Source organism: Tasmannia lanceolata, unplaced genomic scaffold (genome assembly GCF_043159265.1).
Source record: "Tasmannia lanceolata isolate RefF3 unplaced genomic scaffold, GAP_Taslan_0.1 ptg000019l, whole genome shotgun sequence".
Lineage (NCBI taxonomy): Eukaryota > Viridiplantae > Streptophyta > Magnoliopsida > Canellales > Winteraceae > Tasmannia > Tasmannia lanceolata.
Genome location: NW_027518696.1, coordinates 1,331,611 through 1,356,479, shown reverse-complemented (window position 1 = coordinate 1,356,479; position 24,869 = coordinate 1,331,611). Strand labels below are relative to the sequence as shown.

Sequence of the window (24,869 nt, the reverse complement as noted above, 5' to 3'; positions counted from 1 at the left end):
GAACGTATATTTTCGTTGGGGGTGGTGATAGATGGGTTAGGATCATCCTGTGGGAGATGATTTTATCAACAAGGCCAATGTATCGGGGATCTTCGAACAATGCTCTCGTAAGTGCTTTTTTCTTTTAACTATATATATATTAGAAAAAGGTTTCTGAGCTCGAACTCAACCTGAGAGAGAAGAAGGGTTGGGAGAGACTGTACAAGTCGTGTACTTCACAAAGGGGGCAAATGGGGACTTGGTCGAATTTATCAACGACCTTCTAGCCAAAAACTAAATAGAGGCAATGCCAAAAACTACCTCGAGGAAATAATTCACATGCCCAGACAAAATTGGATGCACCATGGACTAAACATTGTTGAATGGTGTGAGTCGTGGGACATGTAGGAGGGTGAGACAAGACGCGACATATTTTATTCCAGTGGGTCTCACCCAACCGAAGCATTAGGATGATCATATTATTGTAGCAATCCAATAACTAATAAATGATATGGTAACCGATTTGGGGATCGAACAAATAGCCACTTAACACATTACTACATTAGAGATCTTTCCCTTGATTTTTGGCTTTTTTTCATGAAAATGGCAAAACTACACCCCCCCCCCCCCCCCCCCTTATGCCACGTGGCATGTGAGGATTTGTTAGGTTATATTCTCCGTTCCACTCTCGGTCTTCATAGCAGCACTCATTAACAAAGCAGGATGCCCTCTATTGTGACACGTGCACAAGAATACAAAAAGGAGTGCAGGTATTCAGAAATGCATAAAATGTAAGTGAAAATGGCCAAATCATTAGTCATTTTCACTCCTGTCCTTATTTTCAGCACGGAATCCGTTTTACAAGTATTTTTCCTTTTTTGAATGCCTGGACCCACTAATAGTGAATCCCTTCAGTTTAGCAATTTATGGTGACTTTAAGCTTTAAGTCTACAATGACTTTTGGCTAATATTCATTTTTTTTTTCTCATCTTTGAATGGAGTTTTTTACTTTCATTATCAATTTAATTTCACTACACTCAAGTTCCATAATCACCTAAGAAGAGAATCCTTTGTTATCAAATGACCCATGGTCTTTAAATACCACATCAATGAAGAACACCCAAGATTAATTATTAGTTCTCTACACTTCTCTTTTATCTTTCTCTCTACTTTGAATCACTCCAACCTCTCAACCATGTCTCAGTTGGTAGGCAAAGACGGCATTGAGTCGCTAAGGATCGAGTTCTCGGAGAATGGAAGAAGCAAGAGGTCGTCACATCGCCATAATTCGAGTTTCCGAAGCAGTTCGACTGTGAATTCTATCAGAGATAATGATGATGATGATGAAGTACAATTACAATGGGCAGCAATTGAGAGATTGCCCACTTTTGAACGGCTTAGATCATCGTTGTTCGATCAGTGTGAAGATGGAGATGGTGTCCAAGATTCTAAAGGGAAGAGAAAGATCGATGTTACGAAGCTTGGAGCGATAGAGAGACACATGTTCATTGAGAAGCTTCTCAAGCACATTGAGAATGATAATCGCCTGTTGTTGCAGAAATTAAGAGCAAGAATAGACAGGTAAGCTATACTCGTGTTTCCTAGTATGCAAATATGGAGAATTTATAGTCCAGTACTTTTCAGAAAGTACAGTGAGGCCCACTTCACAGGAAGATCTAAACCACTCATTTGTTGGTCCACAATGTAAATAGGCTGTACCCCGTAGATAACCTCCATAGGATGGTCCTAACCCTCCGATCTATAGCTATTTCTATAATTGGATTGGATGGTTAGGAACATCCTTTGGAGCTGGATTTCTCCGGAACTCACCATATAAATTCTCTCAAAGATGTATTGATGTCTGTTTTCCCTGATCATTCTGGGTTGTGTATATCAGTTTTCTGATGTATAAATTATATGCTTACACAATACAAAAATGAAAAGAACAAAGACGAATTAAGGTCTGTTTTTCCTGATAATTCTGTTCACATCTGACATGTTTTCCATGGCAGTTTTTCCAAAAATAAAAAATAAAAAAAATCTGTTGTGCAGTATGAACTTATGCAAGTGAGAAATGGGTTGATTTGGATGATAAGTTGTCTCACAATATCTGTTGTAGAGTGGGTGTGAAATTGCCTACTGTGGAGGTGAGATACAAGAATCTGTGTGTGAAAGCAGAATGTGAAGTAGTTCATGGGAAGCCCCTGCCTACTCTTTGGAACACCACCAAAAGCATATTCTCTGTAAGTGGGTTTGATGCATATTTTTAGTTTCATAGATTTTAAGTAATCAATTGGGTTATTTCACTAATCACATCCATTAACTTCTGGGTTTCTTAAATCAAAGAGTTGTTTGTAAGATTTTCTATCTTAAGTGGAGGGCATCTCAATGGCTGTTACAATGTTGGTGAAAACAAAATAGTTTTACTTCATTCAGAATAAGGTTAATTAATCCTAGAAAGTCCCAATATAAATAACTTCTAGGACTTTTCATATTGTAGTTTTTAGTAATTTCTAGGATGTAGGATATGTATTATAAACCAATAAACAATTCCAATATGAAAAGTCAAAGGAGTAATGGAGCTTCGAAATGTTACTTTGGTTTTTCATATTGGGTATCATATATAAGGTTCTTAATTTTTTATTAGCAATGGATTTTTGTGTTACAGAATTTTGGAAAGTTGTCCTGTTCAAAGTCTCAAGAAGCCAAGATAAGCATCATCAATGATGTCAGTGGAATCATCAAGCCTTCAAGGTAGAGATGTGAAGTTCTACCGTGTCAGGAAATTGAAATCTAATGTTATCAATTTTCTAATGACTTATTTTAATAGATCCTAATATTCATAGCCAACAAAGTCTTTTTTATATTACTTTCAATTGTTGCCAACGAAATCGGTATTCTAATATTTATTATTTCAAAAGGTGCGAATGCTATCTTCTATTTTTTAAGTTCTTTTCTTTCAAGTACTGTATTTCTTTAAGGACTTTACTTGATCCCGCTGTCCTCTTTTTCCAAGAACTTCAGAAAAAATCTTTCTGCCCCTTCCTACATTCTACTGTCCACTTCGTCGGATTTAACAAAAAGGTTTCCATTTAAAGTTGTACAGAGGCTTTGTTTTAGTAAATTTTACATTTAACGCTACAAGAAGTATCCTGCATCTTTTTGCGCCATAGAATATTACGAATGACTCTGTGAGAAGTTCATACCATGAGAAGCATGACTTGGATCCAACCACATGATGTCAACATAGTCCAAATCCTTCATAAAAAGCTGGTTAACTTTTAGATGAAAGAAAGTTAAATTCACTCCGATCAAGCATTTCTAACCATTCGATCATCAAACTTGAATGTAGACAGTTGCCCATTTCTTAGAAGTCCATTTGTGAGCAATTGATTGGACAGTTGGGATAGCCCAATAATTGCGATTCTCGACAGGATCTACCAAATAAAGAATATTTTCTAATTTGTACATTTTATAAGCAGTTCTGCAAAGCAGGGGTAAGGCTGCGTACATCTAGCCCTCCTAGACCCCGCAATGGAGGGAGCCTCTTGAACTAGGCCGCCCTACATTTTATATGCAATGCATGTACATATTTTATTAGCAATCTCTGGTTGATGATTGAAATACAAATTTTTCTTAATAAAGTTCTTGAGAATTATCTCAATTTCTATTTCTGAATTTGAAAATAAAGAATCTTCATGGGTGCAGGATGACTCTGTTGCTGGGTCCTCCAGGGTGTGGAAAAACCACCTTGTTATTAGCACTCTCAGGAAAACTGAACCAATCTCTCGAGGTTTGTTCTTCAGATTCTTTTATCAAAATCCTAAGGAAATTCATATATGATGAAAAATATTTTAAATACACAGATATACAGAGATAAATTCATATATATATATATATATATATATATATATATATATATATGGAGGAAACACCAAACTTATGGTGAGCTAGCTTGCCCAATCACATGGGGGCCCACTTTGTTAGGCTGATCCAAACCATTCATTTGAAAGTCCCTTACATAGATGGGGGAGAGGGGGGGGGGGGGGGGGGGGTGTACCAAAAATCAGCTCCATAGGATCATCCTAACCCCTCCATTTGTGGAGGACAAAAATGGACAGACACAAATCTGCCCCATTTTTGTCCTCCACAAATGGAGGGGTTAGGATGATCCTATGGAGCTGATTTTTGGTACACCCCCTATCTATGATAAGGCCTTGCAAATGAATGGTCTGGATGACTCCCCAAAATGTGGGACCCATGTGATTGGGCAAGCTAGCTCACCATAAGTTTGGTGAGCTTAAGCTCACCAACAGTTTCCTCATATATATATATATATATATATATATATGAGGAAAATGATTGTGAGCTTGAAGCTCATATAGCTTATATGAGCTTGAGGGCCCAAACACATGCTATGGAGCTGATTTTTGGTACACACCCTATCTATGATGGGGCCTTGCAAATGAATGGTTTGGATCACCACAAAAAATGTGGGACCCATGTGTTTTGGCCCTCAAGCTCATATAAGTTATATGAGCTTCAAGCTCACAATCATTTTCCTCTCTCTCTCTCTCTCTCTCTCTCTATATATATATATATATATATATATATATATATATATATATATATATATATATATATATATATATATATATAGCGTCCATCGCAAAAGGGTTTTCGCGGCTGGTCCGTCGCACATCAGACCAGCCACCTCATTAATTAAGACAACAGCTTTTGTCTCAATTCACGAGGTGGCTGGTCTAACGTGCTACAGACCAGCCTCGAAAAGCCTTTTGCGATGGACCTTAGCAAATCCCTATATATATATATATATATATATATATATATATATATATATATATATATATGAGGAATAAGATTGTGCGGTCGACCGCACCAAGCTTAGGTGCGGTCGAGGGCTCCAAACTCATGTGGGCCCACTTTGTTAGGATGATCCAAAGCATTCATTTGAAAGGCCCTTCCATAGATGGGGTATGTACAAAAAATCAGCTCCATAGGATCATCCTAATTCATCCATTTGTGGAGGTCAAAATGGACAGACACTGTTTGCCACAAATTTGCCTATTTTTGCCCTCCACTTTTGGAGGGGTTAGGATGATCCAATGGAGCTGATTTTTTGTACACACCCTATCTATGATGGGGCCTTGCAAGTGAATGGTTTTGATCAACACAAAAAATGTGGGACCCATGTGTTTGGGCCCTCGACCGCACCTAAGCTCTCGACCGCACACTCCTTTTCCCATATATATATGAGGAAGCTGTTGGTGCGCTTAAGCTCACCAAACTTATATATGGTGAGCTTAAGCGCCCAATCACATGGGGGCCCACTTTGTTAGGATGATCCAAAGCATTCATTTGAAAGTCCCTTACATAGATGGGGTGTGTACCAAAAATCAGCTCCATAGGATCATCCTAACCCCTCCATTTGTGAAGGACAAAAATAGACAGACAAAAATATGCCCATTTTTTGTCCTCCACAAATGGAGGGGTTAGGATGATCCTATGGAGCTGATTTTTGGTACACCCTCTATCTATCATAAGGCCTTGCAATTGAATGGTTTGGATCACCACAGAACATGTGGGACCCATGTGATTGGGGAGCTTAAGCGCAACTTATGGTGCGCTTAAGCTCACCAAGAGTTTCCTCTCTCTCTCTCTCTCTCTCTCTCTCTCTATATATATATATATATATATATATATATATTAGTAGTAGTAGAAGTAGATATAGATACAATCATCATGATATAATTAAATGTTTTTTTCAAAGCAAGGGTGCTGAAGGCTACAGAAAAAAAAAAATCCTACGAGTATAGACCGGATGTTATATTATAACCACTGTTTAAAACTCTCACTAAGAGAAGTTCTCGTCTGAGATAAAAGCCAGTCAACTTAAGAGAAGTTCTCGACTGACATGACAAATTTTAATTGACTTGGGTGAGTCAAGGAGTTTTTGATTGACTCAGAAGGGCCCAAACCGACTTGACTCGGGGAGTTTTTGTATGGACATTAGAATTAAATCAGTAAACAAAGTGGCTGAGACACTGAGACTGTTTCATACACACAAGGGTCCTGTATTCATTTTTCAACTAACAAAACTGACTACAAATTAAAACACCATAATAGATACATAAAAAAAAATTGATCACTCCTGAAATGACATTAAATACTTTAAATGCAGCTTAGGTGAATTTTAAGTATATATATTATGTTTTCCTTTATTAGCTGTTTGAGTTATACACATCTAAATCCTGATCACATGTTTGTAATTTGTAAATTTCAGGTTACAGGAGAAATCTCCTACAATGGCTATGGACTAGAAGATTTTGTTCCCCAGAAAACATCAGCTTATATAAGCCAATATGACCTGCACATTCCTGAGATGACTGTGAGGGAAACACTTGATTTTTCAGCATGTTTCCAGGGTGTTGGAAGCAGGGCAGGTAAGCTTATCTTGTGTCCACTACAAATTCTTTCTTTCCTTTTTTTAGTAATCAGAAAAAAAAAGTTCTGCTACACTTACATGTGATTGAAACCCATACCCACATAATGTGTTATGTTGGCTAATTTGATATCTGTGTGAAGAAATTATGATGGAAGTCAGTAGAAGGGAAAAGCAGGCTGCAATTGTCCCTGAACCAGACATAGACACTTACATGAAGGTAACATAACATCTCCACTTATTTGACTTCTATGCCACTAATATGACTATGTGGACATGTTGATTTTGAACAAAAACAAATAGGCATTTTATAGAAATATATGCATAGTATGGATGAAATATTGTGCATAACTTGGCATTATCCCAGCAAATAAATAAAGTTCCTAAATATTATGACTCAAAGTTGAATGTAGTTTCTAAGGACAAGATAATTCGCACTTGACTGGAGTAGGCAGAAGGGCTGTGACCGACCAAGTGTTCAGGAAATGTCGAGTGTGATGGAATGCAAGTCGCAGCATTGCCTTTTATCATGCTTTCTCCTTTCATTTATAGTAGGGATGCTTTGTTGTATTCCCATATTGAAAATCTGACAGTTGGACTTTTTTTAACCAGGCAACTTCTATTGAGGGATTGGAAAGAACCCTTCAAACAGACTACATTTTGAAGGTAATTCTCTTCAACATAGCAAAGTTTCAAGCTACCAGTAAAAATAGATAAGCTGAAATATGTTATTTTTCTGCATCTAAAGAATTGAGTAGAGACATCTTTATGTTCTTGCAAAATTAGAGTCCCTTAAATTCTTTTCTTTTCTTTTTGGGCTGATCAGATCCTTGGATTGGACGTTTGTGCTGACATGATGGTCGGTGATGCCATGAGAAGAGGCATTTCTGGTGGTGAGAAGAAAAGACTCACTACAGGTAATCTAAAATGCCTAAGCATTAGCATTCTACATTGGTCTGATTTTTCACTGGAAACCGACAGTTTCTAGTCCATTCTAGGGGTATTTATAAGAATTTTCTCTTAGTTTTCTTAGATTCCTGACAATTTTAATTAATGGGCTTAACTTGAATTGATCCCAACTTTTTTGTGTTATTTTCAATGGATTTTATTGTGATTCTTTCATTGAATGATTTTATTTGGTAGGGGAGATGATTGTGGGGCCAACGAAAGCTCTTTTTATGGATGAAATATCAACTGGCTTAGACAGTTCCACTACCTTTCAGATTGTTACCTGTCTTCAACAGTTGGTGCACATAACAGACGCAACTGCTTTGATTTCACTTCTTCAGCCTGCACCTGAGACGTACGATCTCTTTGATGACATCATATTGATGGCCGAAGGAAAGATAATATACAATGGCCCACGCAATCATGTTCTCAATTTTTTTGAAGATTGTGGATTTAGGTGCCCAGAGAGAAAAGGGGCAGCTGACTTCCTCCAGGAAGTAATAATATTATCACTTTTATTTCTTATTTTTTACTTTGGATTGGTTCTAAGTAAACAGTTTTGATTGTTGTTCAGGTAATCTCCAGGAAAGATCAGGCACAATACTGGTATAATACAGAAAAATCTTACAGTTATGTTTCTGTTGATCAATTCTGTAAGAAATTCAAGTCATGTCAGATTGGTCAGAAGTTAGATGAGGAGCTTTCAGAGCCATATGATCAGTCCCAATGCCATAAAAAGGCATTGTCCTTCAGTGTTTATTCAAGGCCTAAATGGGAACTATTTAAGGCTTGCATGAGTAGAGAATTACTACTCATGAAGAGGAATTCATTTGTTTACATATTCAAAACAACTCAGGTAGCTATGACTTCCCAGACTATTTCATTGATACTATTATTATTGTTTTTTTCAAAGATCTAATACTTTATGTGCCTCTAAGTGCATGGCTTCATTCTTTTTGCAGCTTTTCTTCATCGCATTAGTCACAATGACTGTTTTTCTGCGTACAAGGATGCATGTTGATGTGGTTCACTCCAATTACTATATGGGTTCTCTCCTTTACTCAATTATAATACTCATGGCCGATGGACTCCCGGAATTGTCCATGACAGTGTCTAGACTTCCAGTTTTCTATAGGCAAAGAGATTTTTACTTTTACCCTGCATGGACATACTCTATTCCATCATGTATTCTAAAGATTCCAATTTCATTGGTAGAGTCTTTCATTTGGACGAGCCTTACTTACTATGTTATCGGATACAGCCCAGAGGTGGCAAGGTGAGTATAATCTGAAAAGCCCAAAATGGTTTAGTTTTCCTTATGCAATATGCTTTAGTCACTTATAGTTCTCACCAATTATCTAAGTTGTTTCCGTTATTTTCTCAGGTTTCTCTGCCAGTTCCTTCTACTTTTCGCCGTCCACCAAATGTCAATATCGATGTTCCGTTTTATTGCTTCAGTTTTTCAAACTGTGGTGGCTTCTTTAACTGTTGGCACCTTTTCTTTACTAGTCTCCCTAATGTTCGGTGGTTTCATTATACCACGAAGTAAGGCTGTCCATAGTTTCTCTTTCGTTCAGTCTTAAAGTGAACATTCAAAATTTTCAAATAGATGTGCTTAAGGATGCCATTATTGCAGCCTCTATGCCAGCTTGGTTAGAGTGGACATTCTGGCTTTCACCATTCTCATATTCCGAGATGGGAGTTTTTGTAAATGAATTCCTTGCCCCGAGGTGGCAAAAGGTGAGTTGTGGATTACCCAACTTGTTAGATTCTGTGATTGGATTTTTTTTTTTTTTTGAGCAATTGATTGTATATTGCCTAGTTATTTTCAGTTCATTTTCATTTACAGATCTCGTCTGTAAACACAACAATAGGAAAGCAAACACTGTCGAGCCATGGGCTGAACTTCAATGGATACTTTTATTGGATATCACTGTGTGCCTTGTTAGGATTCACAATACTCTTCAATATTGGATACACAGCTGCCTTGACTTTCTTAAAGCGTAATTTCATCTTTTTCAGTTCTCCAGGCTTGTTTTGATGAATGATTTTGTCCTTAGTATATATATTTACCCATTTTTTTCAGCTCCCGGGATGTCCCGTGCCATTATTTCTCGTGAAAAGCTCTCTCAGCTGCAAGGAAGAGAAGACTGTAGCCACGATGAACATTTAGAGAAGAAGCCCACTGTTGCTCCACTCAAAACAACCGCAGGACCCCGACAAGCAGGTGAGACTATTGTCCTTACTATCTGTGCTGTGTTGCAAATAATCCAACTCGGTTGGAGGGAAGATAACTAACTTAATTGCACATACATTTCCTAAGTGACAACCTACACAAAACCAAACGTAAAACATGGAAAAACTAAAAGCCTTCTACAGTTACAAAGCAAACACAAAAGCTACCAAAAGAAACTTAATTTTCCAAGGTTTGCTTTGAATCTTCAAAGGCTTGCTCCAAGTCCAACTATCCACTTAGAATTCCGAGCCATGATTAGATTTTCAACATATTCATTTAGATTTTCAAAGAATAGTTTAGAATTCCATTTACCATAAAGGAATGATGGTTTATATGCTCCAAGTCCAACACACCCACTTACAATTCCAAGGCATGATTAGAATTCCAACAAACTAAATTAGATTCTCAAGGACTTTCATTGGAATTATGACATGTTCTTGTTAGTAGAAAAATATCGAAATTACAAAAATAGATTTGAAATTCTCATGTGCTTTCTTTTTAAGGCTGACATGGTTGGCTTCCAGGGAGAATGGTTTTACCGTTTCAACCACTAACAATGGCATTTGAGGACGTGCAGTATTATGTCGATACTCCTCTGGTAATCATGTTAAAGTAATCATCCAATTGAATTCTCAAAAATTTGGTCATCGAGTATCAATAAGATCAATAACTTATCTTTGTTTCATTGTATCTCATCCAGGAAATGAGAGAACAAGGTTTCATGCAGAAAAAACTCCAACTTCTTCATGATATTACAGGTGCATTCAAGCCCCGTGTTCTTACTGCATTAATGGGGGTGAGTGGAGCAGGGAAAACAACTCTCATGGATGTTCTTTCTGGAAGAAAAAGGGGTGGTACCATCGAAGGACACATAACAATTGGAGGATATCCTAAAGTCCAAGAAACATTTGCTAGGATATCAGGTTATTGTGAGCAGAACGACATACATTCTCCACAAATTACTGTAGAAGAATCAGTTATATACTCGGCTTGGTTGCGGTTGCCACCTCAGATTGATTCAAATACTAAAGTTGTAAGTTATCCTTCACATGGTTGTAGAATAACTGAGATTATAATTTACATAAGCTCATGAAAAAATTGGTGTTTCACAGGATTTTGTAAATGAAGTCCTCGAAACGATTGAGCTTGACAGAATTAAGGATTCTTTAGTAGGCATTCCTGGTGTCAATGGCCTATCAACTGAGCAACGGAAACGGCTAACAATTGCAGTGGAGCTTGTTTCTAACCCATCAATTATATTCATGGATGAACCCACATCAGGTTTGGATGCAAGAGCGGCTGCAATTGTCATGCGTGCCGTGAAGAATGTTGTTGATACAGGAAGAACAGTGGTTTGCACTATCCACCAGCCCAGCATAGATATATTTGAGTCATTTGATGAGGTAATATGGCAACTGATGGATCATATGCAAAATAAAATATGAGGGTACAGTTGATTTTTTAATAAAATAATGAGAATTAAGGGGTTCAAAAATCTCAGTATTCTGCAAAAGTTCTATAAATAGTTAAGAATGCCCTGAAGAAGATTCACTGGTGAGGTATTTGAGCAATTATGGTATTTATGATATTCACAATTAGCAATTTTTGAATAGTATCTCCTGATAATCTTATTAGTGTGGCTAAGTCTACAAGGAGCCCATCAGCAGGATTTTCTTTTAGCAATGCTTGCTGTCGATTAAAAACTAGTGGATTTTTTGTATTGCTTTACATAATATAGTGATATATATATTAGTATCAGAAAATTAGACATTTGATGTTGCGTTCTAGAAACCATGGTATTTTCTTACATTTCATATTTTATCATGCTCAGGATGAGTCACAACACATGTTTCATTTTCTAATGAAGATTTTACTCTTCTTGCAGCTGATTCTAATGAAAAGGGGAGGACAAATAATCTATTCCGGGCCATTAGGTCCGCATTCAAGAAGTGTTATTGAATATTTTGAGGTAAAATAGGTATTGATGCGCTATAATCTTTGTCTATAGTTTCTGCCACTTGAATAAGATCCAGTCATTTAAAATGCTTTCTTGTTGTTTTGAGGTAAGATAGCAAGGGTGCACTGTAGTCTTTGGTGATAGTTTTTGTGTTGGATTGTATATTTAATAAATCCGGTCAATGGGAAATAAGATCAATGGGTGTCATTGCCCATGAGCGATTTATCAAACATACTATCCAATTTTAAGGGCTATATAAATATTTTTAATATTCATAGCAATCACTCATACGAAAGGGGAAAGCCAATGGCATGAATGATTGGTATGCAACAATTATAAACTATTAATTCCATACCTTTGAATTTAATTAAAAACCTTTCTCCTTCCCCATGGCTTCATCTTAACTCTAAGTAGATGGGTTTAGTTAGAAAGTGAAAGAAACAAAATAAAAAGGAGAAAGAGGAGAATTGCCATTAAGAACTTGAGAAGGAAAAAAAAAAACAAAAAGAACTCTTCTTTAATTGAAATTAAAAGCACAAATACATCAAATTGTAATTGAAAGAAAGAATAAAAAATAAGAAAACTTAGTCTTATTCTTCTCCTCAAGTAATGGTTGAATCCTTGTCCTCCTTCGAGCCTTGATCTCGCCTTGGATTGAATCTTGGATGGTTGGATCAAGCATTTTGATGAAAGATGATGAGATGAGATGAAAGAGAGAAAGGGATTCCTCTCGTCGATACGAGTCCAACGGATTCGACCACACACGATCGGAGCTAAAACGAAGAAGTTATGGTCCGTTGAAGTTTTAGAAAAAAAAACTGTGAAGACGCGACGACCTTAAAATTCAATCCTCATGGGAGAGAGTTCAAGAGAGATAGATATATATGATTTTGGGTGAGAAGGGTTGCTAAATTAAAGGATTGAAAAAGATGTAAGGTGGAGATTAAAAAGCTAATCTTAGGAAACAAATGAAATGACAAGATTAAGGCTTGAATGGGCTTTCTATATCTCTTCTAAAAAAACATGGGTTACTTTTCTATTTTTCCTCTTTCCAAAATTGTGTACAAAACCGTCCAATTATATCCGCAAGCAACTTTCTAAATGTTAGAAAGAAAATAATGGAAAGTTTCCAAGTTGAGGGATATGTGCATGAAACGACCAAATTATCCCTATCCTTTGAATGAATTACAGCCATTCCACATTAATTTGCAAATGGCTAATCTACCCATCCATGTAATGAACACAAACAATTATATTTGCCTCTCATCTTCAAGGAATGATCCAAGCCATCCAATTGACGGTCCACTATGTAAATTAATTGCACCCATAAACCATTCCAATGAGATGATCCAAACCGTTGAATTCATGGATCCCAATGTGAATTTTCGATCTTATCAATGGCTGCACTTCTTGCATCCTTTTTGTGGGCTGATCTTAATCTTTCAATCGATGGTCAACAATGTAAAATTATTTGCACCTCACAAATCACCTCCATAAGATGATCTTAACCGAACATTTAGTGGGCCTTGTGATAAATTGCTTGTACCTCTTTAAATTATTTTCCAAAGCTATTCCGAACCAACCAATTGGTGGGCCATAAATGATCTAAACCCTTCAAGTGATGGAAAATTCATTGGATTTTCATCTCTTTAGCTTCATTTTCCATGGAAATTCAAAAATAACCCTGAAACACCAAAAACACACAATGAAATTTTAGACATAAAATATGCATGTTTTCCTACCTACAATTCACACATAAATGTGCTCATCAATAGGTATTGATGGGCTATAATCTTTGTCTATAGTTTCTGCCACTTGAATAAGATCCAGTCATTTAAAATGCTTTCTTGTTGTTTTGAGGTAAGATAGCAAGGGTGCACTATAATCTTTGGCTATAGTTTTTGCCACTTGAATAAGATCCAGTCATTTAAAATGCTCTCTTGTTGGTATTATCTCATTTTCGATGCAAGTGGGAAGCATACTAATTTGAGTAGGAGTCAAATTTCTTTTTGAGGTTTCCTTGTTTGGATAGGAAACAAAGAGAGGTAGATAAGCTTTGGGGTTTCTCTTGTAGATTTCCTAGTTGGAGTAGGAGATAGAAATAGAGACTTAGGTTTCAACCTAATCTATATAAGGTATTGTTATAACTTAAGTGAGATGAGATGAGAAACAGTTGGATGTTAGGTGCTCTTGACTTCGATCTTTAGGGTTGTGAGCATTGAGCATGGAAGGACTGGGTCAAGGGATTGGTGGTTGTCTCTTATAATCTCTTGTATTTGTTGCTCATAGTAGAAGATGATTTCTCTCCTGTAGATGTAGGCAATTTTATCCAACCATGTAAAACTTGTGTTGGATGGATCTGGAATCACGTGTCTAGATCCAACTTGGATTCGCAAACCCCAAAAGGTAGGATTTGTACATTCGGTAATTTTTATCAAATAAAATTTAAATTTAATATATATATATATATATATAAGTTAGCTACACCGGCGGTGTAGCTTCACTTTCCTTATATATATATGAGGAAAGTGAAGCTACACCGCCGGCTTAAAATACAATGGGCCCACATTGTTTTGGTGATCCAAACCATTCATTTGATTGGCCCTCACATAGATAGGGTGTCCATAAAAAATCAGCTCCATAGGATCATCCCAACCCTTCAAACTGTGGAGGCAAAAATGGACAAATTTGTGAAGGGTTTTACATGTTCATTTTTGCCTCCACAAATCGTAAGGTTGGGATGATCCTATGGAGCTGATTTTTGGTGGACACCCTATCTATATGAGGGCCAATCAAATGGAATTCTTTGGATCACCAAAACAATGTGGGCCCATTGTATTTTAAGCCGGCGGTGTAGCTAAGTTAGCTACACCGGCGGTGTAGCTTCACTTTCCTCTCTCTTTCTCTCTCTCTCTCTCTCTCTCTCTATATATATATATATATATATATATATATATATATATATATATATATATATATATATGAGGAAAATGATTGTGAGCTTGAAGCTCATATAGCTTATATGAGCTTGAGGGTCCAAACACATGGGTCCCACATTTTTTGTGGTGATTCGAACCATTCATCTGCAAGGCCCCATCATAGATAGGGTGTGTACCAAAAATCAGGTCCAGTGGATCATCCTAACCCTTCCAAAAGCGGAGGGCAAAAATGGGCAGATTTGTGGCAAATGGTGTCTGTCCATTTTGCCCTCCACATTTGGATGGGTTAGGATGATCCTATGGAACCGATTTTTTGTACACACCCTATCTATGTAAGGGCCTTTCAAATGAATGGTTTGGATCATCCTAACAATGTGGGCCCACATGTGTTTGGGCCCTCAAGCTCATATAAGCTAGAGGAAAATGATTGTGAGCTTGAAGTTCATATAGCTTATATGAGCTTGAGGGCCCAAACACATGTGGGCCCACGTTGTTAGGATGATCCAAACCATTCATTTGAAAGGCCCTTACATAGATAGGGTGTGTACAAAAAATCGGCTCCATAGGATCATCCTAACCCATCCAAAAGTGGATGGCAAAATGGACAGACACCGTTTGCCACAAATCTGCCCATTTTTGTCCTCCACTTTTGGAGGGGTTAGGATGATCCAATGGAGCCGATTTTTGCTACACACCCTATCTATGATGGGGCCTTGCAAATGAATGGTTTGGATCACCACAAACAATGTGGGACCCATGTGTTTGGGCCCTCAAGCTCATATAAGCTATATGAGCTTCAAGCTCACAATCATTTTCCTCATATATATATATGTATATATATTCATGAAACTTTTGAGGATGGAGGGTGGAGGCTTAAGGGTTTTTATTGAGAGAGTCAAACAGGAAGGGGGTCGATGTTCGAGGGTAGAGGGTAGAGGGTCGAAGCATTAGGGTTTTTATTGAGAGGACAAATTGTGATTTTTTTAAAAAAAAGTTAAGAAGAAAACGTGTTTAAAAGTACAGGATTCACATTTTAAAAGAGACAATGATGTGTCAGATTTGTTCGAAAAAACAGCATTCGTGTCGGACACGCTACGACAAGAATCTGATTGTGTCCCACGCGAATCCTTATCTAATTCGCATGTTGAAACATGTCGACTCGGACTCGCCATAGAGGAGGCAAAGCATCCATGCAACATGGTGTAAAACGCTCTTGTTATCTTGTGGCTTGCTTATTTTCATTTTGTATGCGCCGGATAGATCATTTGTAGGACCATAGTTGCCGGAAACTCCTTGGGACGGTGGGAAACCTGTTTCCCCTAAAACGAGTTTCCCGTGTGTGGGAAACTAGTTTCCCCTAAAACGTGGGAAACACGTTTCGAAAATGTTTCCGAAATATGATAAAAATTTGGAAAAATGTTTCTGAAATGCATAGGAACATATGAGAAACTTATGTAAATCGTGTGTGAAACGCGTGATAAACGTATGCAACACTCGTAAAAAAACGCATGTGAAACGTGTACGAAACATATGTGGAACTTACGAAAATCATTTTGAAAAAAAACACATCAAAAATTGTGGAATAGATATTAAAAAAGAAAACAATAGCATATATTGTAAGAAAAATAAAAAAAGAAAAATTCAAATAGAAATTTAAAATTAACAAAATTTAAATCTAAAAAACCACATATTTCGTGTTTTCATTGTGTTTCATGTGTGTTTTTTTTATCGTTCAGAGATGCTTCTAATGTATTTCGTAAGACGTTTCTCATACGATTTTCTATTGTTTTCTCGTTTCTTGTTTTCCCTAATATATTTTTCAAGCGTTTCACGTTTCCGTTTCACGTTTCCTTTCCCGAATTCGTTTCCCACCCTAGTAACTATGGGTAGGACCAATGACTTATTTCTACAATGGGTATCAAAGCGCAAGATTAGAGGCTTGGGTAGAGGAATAGTGATGCGTATTGTAGGCCCAGTAAGTGGCATAATTGCCCATTAGGACTTTTCAGGATTTGTTTAATGTTATTTAGTTTCTAGAATTTTTATTTCCATGGTATTTAGTTTTAGGGCTTTTATTTTCCCTTAACTTAAGAGGAGAATGGAAATAGAGAAGAGAGAACGGAAAGAGAAGGATCAAACCCTAGAAATTACACATGCATGAACGCACGCGAGCACACAGATATATATATATATATGAGGAAAGTGAAGCTACACCACCGGTGTAGCTAACTTAGCTACACCGCCGGCTTAAAATACAATGGGCCCACATTGTTTTGGTGATCCAAAGAATTCATTTGATTGGCCCTCACATAGATAGGGTGTCCACCAAAAATCAGCTCCATAGGATCATCCCAACCCTTCAAACTGTGGAGGCAAAAATGGACAAATTTGTGAAGGTTTTTACACGTCCATTTTTGCCTCCACAAATCGTAGGGTTGGGATGATCCTATGGAGCTGATTTTTGGTGGACACCCTATCTATGTGAGGGCCAATCAAATGAATTCTTTGGATCACCAAAACAATGTGGGCCCATTGTATTTTAAGCCGGCGGTGTAGCTAAGTTAGCTACACTGGTGGTGTAGCTTCACTTTCCTCTATATATATATATATATATATACATATATATATATATATATATATAGAGAGAGAGAGAGAGAGAGAGAAAACTGTTGGTGCGCTTAAGTTGTTATAACGCTTCCCATTCGTTTAAATGTTTAGCTCCCGCTGGGTCCCGCTTAAGCGCACCATTTTATGGTGCGCTTAAGCTCACCAACAATTTTCTCCTATATATATATATATATATATATATATATATATATATATATGAGAAAACGGTTCCTACACACGTGTAGATAAGTTATCTACACACTAGCTTAAAATACAGTGGGGGCCACATTATTTGGGTGATCCAAACCATTCATTTTTAAGGCCCTCACATAGATAGGGTGTCCACAAAAAATCAGATCCATAGGATCATCCTAACCATTCGAACTTTGGAGGCAAAAATTGGACTAATTTGTGAAGGTTTAAAGACATCCATTTTACCTCCACAAATCGTAGGGTTGGGATGATCCTATGGATCTGAGTTTTTGTAGACACCCTATCTATGTGAGGGCCTTTAAAATGGATGGCTTGGATCACCCAAACAACGTGGGCCCCCACTGTATTTTAAGCTAGTGTGTAGAGAACTCTCTACACATATGTGTAGGAACCGTTCTCTCTCTCTCTCTCTCTCTCTCTCTCTCTATATATATATATATATATATATATATATATATATATATATATATATAGGAAAAAGGTTTCTGAGGTATCGCTCACCGTGAGCAGCCCTCTAGATACCCCATTTCCCATAGTTGGTTGAGTCATCCAACCCATTGGTTTTGTAGGTTATAGGTAGGATTAGGGTTATGGTTATGATTAGTGGAGGTTTCCAAATGGATGGCTGCAAATTAAACTCCTATAAATCGAATGGTTAGGATTATGGTATGGAGGTGGTTTCTTAGGGACACCCTATCTATGTGAGGTCCTATAAAATGAATGGGTAGGATGAGTCAAACAACATGCAGGTGATGTTTTATAGAGGGCTGCTCACAGTGAGATACCTCATAAAACCTTTGTATATATATATATACTAGTATTTGTGGCTTGCCATCTAACAGCCTAAATCCAACTTGCAGACATCATGAATCATAATGAGCCAATTAAACCTTCTAGGACTTAAGTTGGTTGAAGGCTCTGGGACTTTTTGAAGATCGTGATTGAAGTGTCATGTTCCAAACTTCTGCTGGTTGAGATGTTTAATTGAAGAGAGAAAATGCTCAATGTATATACTATCATATATTGCAAACAACTCAAGGTATACCTTCAATTTTCTTCCATCATTTTTTTTGGCAGGGCATTTCTGGGGTACCAAAGATAAAAAACAATTACAATCCAGCAACGTGGATGTTAGAAGTTACCTCTACATCTGCAGAAACAGAACTTGGTATTGATTTTGTGAATCTTTACAAGGATTCCTCTCTATATAAGTGAGTGCTAATTCAACAGTAGACTATATTCAAATTCTAAGTAATTTTATTAACTTGTGGCAATGTCTGAATTATCCCAATACCAAACATAGATCAGCTAATCAATTTATGCTACAATAAGACGAAAAATAATGAATACCAGGATGGCTGGGTACTTGAGGCCAGATATTGATAGTTTAACTTCATTTGTGAATTCCTTATAGTGTTATTTTGATTGTAGGGACAACAAAGAGATGGTTATCCAGTTGAGTGCACCACCTCCAGGTTCAGAGGACTTGCATTTCCCAACTCGCTTTCCACAGAATGGTTGGGAGCAGTTCAAAGCATGCCTTTGGAAACAACACTTGTCATACTGGAGAAGTCCTGCGTACATCTTGGTGCGCTTTATGTTTATGATCGCCTCATCATTGCTCTTTGGAGCAGTGCTTTGGAAGCATGGGAAGAAAATGTGGGTCATGTAACTCTGCTGGGTTCATATATGCACCACATGCATCTAAGAGCTAATCAAATCTTACAAGATAGGACCAAAATACGAGTGAAAGCAGCAAAATGTTTTATTTAATTTGTTTCTGAAAATAAGTACTTTTTGTGGGTTTTCCAAATCTGGGTATTACACCAAAGACTAAATAAAACCTTTTCATATAATAAGTCAAACAAATAAATATGATATAAATATACATATATACTTGTTTTATTCATCTGCTACAATATGGAAAGGAAAAGAAACAAAATAAAAAACACCGGCTGGATTAATTGTTGTTTCAAAAATTTAGGCTCGAACGAGAACTCGGCCAAGGTAAAAGAGAGTTGAGTTGGGCGAGTCAGTGGTTAATGCGGTCAATTTTTTATGCTTTCTATTATGATTTGACTTTTTAATTTCATTTCTTCATGCAAGAGACTCTACATACCAAAAACATGAACCTCACCATTTTTTCGTTATCTATAGAAATGACCAGCAAGACTTGTTTACGATACTTGGATCGATGTTCTGTTCCGTGATCTTCTTAGGCATAAACAACTGCGCATCAGTTTTACCATTTGTTACAACCGAACGCACTGTTCTTTACCGGGAAACTTTTGCCGGGATGTATTCTTCATGGGCCTATTCGTTTGCACAGGTCCAAACATCTTTATAGAGTTTGTATTATTAGCCTTTACAATCGCTGCATATTGCTATACTAGTACTGAATAATTTTAACTTGTACATATCATGATTGGTTTCTATGTTTCTACAATTTTGTAGGTGGTCATTGAACTTCCTTACATATTCCTCCAAACACTAATTTTTCTGATAATCACATACCCATCAATTGGTTACTACTGGTCAGCTTATAAGATCTTTTGGTACTTCTATGCCATGTTTTGTACAGTGCTGTACTACAATTACCTCGGGATGCTACTTGTGGCATTGACCCCAAATTTGCCGGTAGCTTCTATATTGTCATCAGCCTGCTACACGATGCTGATTCTGTTCTCAGGCTTCATTGTACCTGAACCAGTAAGTCGGCCATTCACCTCTTTTGTCATTTAGCTAGAAAATTTTATTTAGAAACTGTCACAACCTTCACTTCAAATATGACAATTTCTACTTCACTCTTTTTATATGTTCTGTACCCGCATGATCTAAGTCGATTGCTAAGTCAGAAAACTAAAACAGTTTATGGTGCTTGCTTGCAGCAAATTCCAAAGTGGTGGGTTTGGTTCTATAGGATCTGCCCCACACCCTGGACTCTAAATGGTTTATTTACATCACAGTATGGAGATATAAGAAAGGACATAATGGTATTCGGAGAAACCAAAACAGTTGCTTCCTTCATGCAGGATTACTTTGGGTTCCACCATGATCGTTTAGGTGTTGTGGCCATCATCCTTATTGCCTACCCTCTTCTCTTTGCTTCTCTTTTCGCTTATTGTATAGGGAAATTGAATTTCCAAAGGAGGTAGAGAAATACATTGAAATGTTCTTGATGCATAGCAACATTTGTATATTTAGCTAGCTTGGATTTCCAGTAAAGAATTACAATCTTTGATGGGTCGTGGGATTACTACTGACAGAGCAATGCTCTGAGGTTTGGAGTAAATAAAAACACTTCTAGTAATCACTAACCACGATTTTATGTGTCTGAATCCAAGACAAGAGGTTCCATACAAAGCAATGCTCTCAGGTTTGGAGTAAATAAAAACACTTTTAGTAGTCACTAACCACGATTTATGTATCTGAATCCAAGACGAGGTTCCATTTGCATGCATCAACACGCGAAAATGGTTGAACAAAGAAAAATTCAGACAACAGATACATCAGTTTCATGATATGTAGTAAGGTCATATTGAACAATTTCCCTAATTGTAAATGAATCAAGACTAATAATTCAAAGCTTAACTGATATCATATACCAGCAAGTAGAATATTGAGAATTTTAAATTAATCTCCAGAAAAAGGAATAATTATTATTAATTAAATTCTATGATTACATATTTACAACCAAAACAACATCTGCCTAAAAATATGTGCAACCTTGCATGAGAGAGAGAGAGAGAGAGAGAGAGAGAGAGAGAGAGAGAGAGAGAGAGAGAGAGAGAGAGAGAGAGAGACCAGCTATCCTGTTTGCTAGAGCAACGGCTGAATTTCTGCTTGAAGAGATGCTTTTTCATAACCCTTGCCCAAGGCTAGATCATCCAAACTCAATTTTTGAATCCAATTCATTCAGCTGTTTGATTGACTGTAGTCTGTAGGTAATTGTAGTTTAGGCCCCGTTTGTTTGTGGGATTTGCTAGGAAGCATCGCATGAAGGCATTTTGCGGCCGGCTTTTGCATGAGAGAGACTCAGATGAATCAAATGAATAAGAGTAAATCTTATTAAACAATCCTTACCTCAATGTCCCTAGTAAATCCATTTGTTAGGTACCTTACCTATACGCCAAAAGCTCCAGAGCTGATCGAACGCGTTAGGCAAGGCCCTTTAAACCTGTCCCATACCAGGCTGGGTCCCACCCAGTCCCACACCTAGGCAGGCCCCCACTTAGGACCGTAACATACCACCACGCTTCCGCATCTGCCGTCCTCGGCGGCCCACTCTGTGACGGCTTTCACTCTGGCCTTTTTTCCAAGTAGCCCTTTTCGCAAGTCGCCCCTTCCGCGACTCGAACACGGGATGTGGTGGCTGCTCTGATACCAAATGTTAGGTACCTTACCGATACCCCAAAAGCTCCAGAGCTGATGGAACGCGTTAGGCAAGGCCCTTTAAACCTGTCTCATACCAGGCTGGGTCCCACCTAGTCCCATACCTAGTCAGGCCCCCACTTAGGACCGTAACACCCTTGTTTTGAATTTTGAGAACCGACTTTGAGTCTAAAAACCGACTATTATTGGGTTCAAAATTATGTTTAATTTTGAGTCCTTGGGCCCACAATCGGTTCGCACACTCTAAAACGAACAGGGGCTTTGAGTTCAATGATTGGTTTGGGTCCCTGAGAAATAAAGAGGTTTTCTGCATATTTTGTGGTTGTGGCGCCACCTTTATTTGACTGTACCCTGAGAAGCTAAATAGGGGCTTTGAATCCAATGATTAGTTCGGGCCCTGGGAAATAAAGAGGTTTTCTGCATATTTTATGGTTGTGGCGCCATCTTTATTTGATTGTACCCGCTAAACAGGGCCTTAATCTGAGTCCAGTAATCAATTTTGAACTCATAGTCTGTTCTCATAATACAAAATAAGGGATTTAATAGGGGCCTTGAGGTTAGGATGGATTTTGTTTTGTGGGATTTTCCAGGGACCACTCTGTATGAGTCCACCCATTTTTAAGGCTGGGTTACCTTAGGCTTGAAATAAAGTGTAAGCCTATCTTTTCCTTTAAAAATGGAGTTAAAATAATACACACCACACACACACACACACACACACACACACAAGTAAAAATCGAGCCGACAAAGTACTGTACGGACCACATCATCGGTTGATCAAAACCATCCATGTGATGGAACACAACATAAATAGGTTGTGCCCGCAAAATCATTTCCATAGGCTGATCCTAGCCCTCCAATCTATAGAGGTCTCCATAATTGTTGTTCCTCTTAAGGTGCCCGGAATTCGTCAATATTTTTAAAGGTGTCCTGAATCCGTAGTATTATGTAATATGTTTACAAAAATCCATAATATTATGTAACATATGCACCCAATCCATAGTTTTGCATAGAAAAAATGTCCCATATGTTAACTTTGTGGACAAAATGTATAATAAAAAAAATCATAAAGAAGGATAAGATAAGTATTGTGATGGGGGGTAGGATTGAAAATATGGACCTTTAATGGGTGTCTTTGTTAACAAAAGCAAAAAAAGGTGATGTGTAATTCTCACAGATTTTTAAAAAAATTCAAAAAATTCTCTCATTTTCTCTTCTGCTACACACACACACATACACACACACACACACACACACACACTAGTAAAAAACCCCGTGCGATGCACGGGTCGACAAAGAACTGTACGGACCACATCATAGGTTGATCCAAACCGTCCATGTGATGGAACACAGCATCAATACGTTGTGCCCGTAAAATCATTTCCATAGGCTGATCCCCTAGCCCTCCAATCTATAGAGGTTTCCATCATCTGTTGTTCCTCTTCAGGTGCCCGGAATTCGTAAATATGTTTACAGGTGTCCGGAATTCATAATATCCTCAAAAATTCATAAGGAAAAGTACTTTTGTCGTAATTGTCATATACAGGTACCCGGTTCGGTACTTTTTTCCGTAATTTTGCGACTTTCAAGTACTCTTCCGATAATTTTCCTCCAAAACTTTAGTACGTAGTGATTATTATTGCCTTTGTCCACTTTTTTTTACTCAAAAAGTATAAAGGACGGGGGTAGGATTGAAATTATGCGGCTTTAATGGGTGCCTTTATTACAAAGCATAAAGGAGGGGGTAGGATTGAAAATATGTGGGTTGAAGGGGTGCCCTTGTTAAAAAAAGTCAAAAAAAGTGATGTGTAATTCTATTAGAATTTAGGGAGAAATTCAAATAATTCTCTCATTTTCTCTTATGTTATATAGTATACTAGTAAAACCCGACGTGTGATGCACGACACGGCAAAAAAAATGGAATATGATACAAAAAAAATAGTTAAAAATATGTAGAAACAATAAGCAAAAAAGTACGCATAACCATTTACCAAGTAATGAAAAAAATGCAAAAGAAAAAGTTTTCTAGGCCGACAAAGAACTATATAGACCATAGTATAGGTTGATCCAAACCGTCGATGTGATGGAACACAACATCAATCGGTTGTGCCCGTGAAATCATTTACATAGGCCGATCCTATCCCTCCAAGCGATGCACAGGCCGACAAAGAAATGTACGGACCACATTATAGGTTGATCCAAACCGTCCATATGATGGAACAGAACATCAATCAGTCGTGCCCGTAAAATCATTTCCATAGGTTGATCCTAGCCCTCCAATCGATGGAGTTTTCCATAATTGTTGTTCCTCTACAGGTGCTCGGAATCCTTCAATATTTTGCAAGTTGTCCCGCATGCGTAATATCAATAGTATTTTTCGTCATTGTCATATGTCTATACCTCTTCTTGGTAGTTTGTTCCGTAATTGTCATATACAGGCACCCATGTCGGTACTTTTCTTATTAAATGACAAAGCAATTGACGAATTTACCCTCAAATAATTTCTCACAGATATAGATGTTAGATAAAGGTGATAAGGATTTGAGGGCATGGGGGTATTTGAAACTTAAAGGAGTGGGAATGTGAGGGCATATGAGGCATTTCTGTATTTTGGTTGAGGTGTAAATTCGACAGAATTTCCGAAAAATTCAAAAAAGCATGGGCTTTTCCTCCCGGCTTATTATAGTAGATAGATATATATTGTGATGATTGCTACAACTTAGAAGAGTTAGAAGAGGAGGAAGAAGAAGAAAGAGAAAGAGAGAGAGAAAGAAGGGGAAGGGAAAGGTGGAGAAGAAAAATGAATAATAGACATAAAAAAATGGAAAGAGTCGTATAAATGAAAAAGAAAACAAGGGAGGAAAAAAGAAGAATTCACACCAGAAAAAATAGAAGATGCCGAAAAATATGAAAGGCATTATAAAAAATGGAAAGGAAGAGGAATAGACTCAGGAAAAGTTGGGGTCGACTTGGTGCCCTAATTATTACTGAGTCCATGCCAACTCATCCTTCTTCTTCCTTTCTATTTTTTTTCTAGTGTCTTACAATTCAATTCTTATGTTTCCTTCCTTTTCCCTTTTTCCCATTTTCGGTACATTCTATTTTCTCCTGGCAGTTTCCATTTTTTTCAAGTTC

General features: G+C 37.5%; 1 protein-coding gene across 6 annotated transcripts; it reads left to right on the top strand.

The window, feature by feature from the left end:
• Window positions 1–1,040: 1,040 nt before the first annotated feature.
• On the top strand, window positions 1,041–20,589 carry LOC143852608 (pleiotropic drug resistance protein 3-like). Of its 6 annotated transcripts, none has more exons than XR_013236800.1 (24): window positions 1,042–1,560; window positions 2,099–2,222; window positions 2,648–2,733; window positions 3,688–3,772; window positions 6,284–6,443; window positions 6,586–6,662; window positions 7,055–7,108; window positions 7,269–7,359; window positions 7,586–7,887; window positions 7,965–8,246; window positions 8,353–8,666; window positions 8,775–8,935; window positions 9,027–9,130; window positions 9,240–9,393; window positions 9,477–9,617; window positions 10,151–10,224; window positions 10,327–10,659; window positions 10,739–11,029; window positions 11,512–11,595; window positions 18,420–18,553; window positions 18,774–19,001; window positions 19,500–19,671; window positions 19,924–20,051; window positions 20,231–20,371. XR_013236800.1 is itself a non-coding variant. In XM_077362073.1 (24 exons), the coding sequence occupies exons 1-24, from the start codon at window positions 1,067–1,069 to the stop codon at window positions 20,495–20,497; spliced, it is 4,467 nt and encodes a 1,488-aa protein (XP_077218188.1). In that variant the 5' UTR covers window positions 1,043–1,066; the 3' UTR covers window positions 20,498–20,589. The 6 variants fall into 6 exon arrangements, 4 of the variants coding, with proteins under 4 accessions (XP_077218190.1, XP_077218191.1, XP_077218189.1 ...); XM_077362073.1 differs by having other exon boundaries at window positions 1,043–1,560; window positions 19,797–20,051; window positions 20,231–20,589; XR_013236801.1 differs by lacking the exon at window positions 19,500–19,671 and having other exon boundaries at window positions 1,041–1,560; window positions 18,774–18,930.
• The last annotated feature ends 4,280 nt before the right edge of the window (window positions 20,590–24,869 follow it).

Coding starts and splice junctions, on each gene's coding strand:
- LOC143852608 (XM_077362073.1), top strand. CDS start 1,067: ATGGTCTTTAAATACCACATCAATGAAGAACACCCAAGATTAATTATT. Junction 10,660..10,738: donor TTGATTCAAATACTAAAGTT/GTAAGTTATCCT, acceptor GGTGTTTCACAG/GATTTTGTAAATGAAGTCCT. Junction 20,052..20,230: donor GCTTCATTGTACCTGAACCA/GTAAGTCGGCCA, acceptor GCTTGCTTGCAG/CAAATTCCAAAGTGGTGGGT.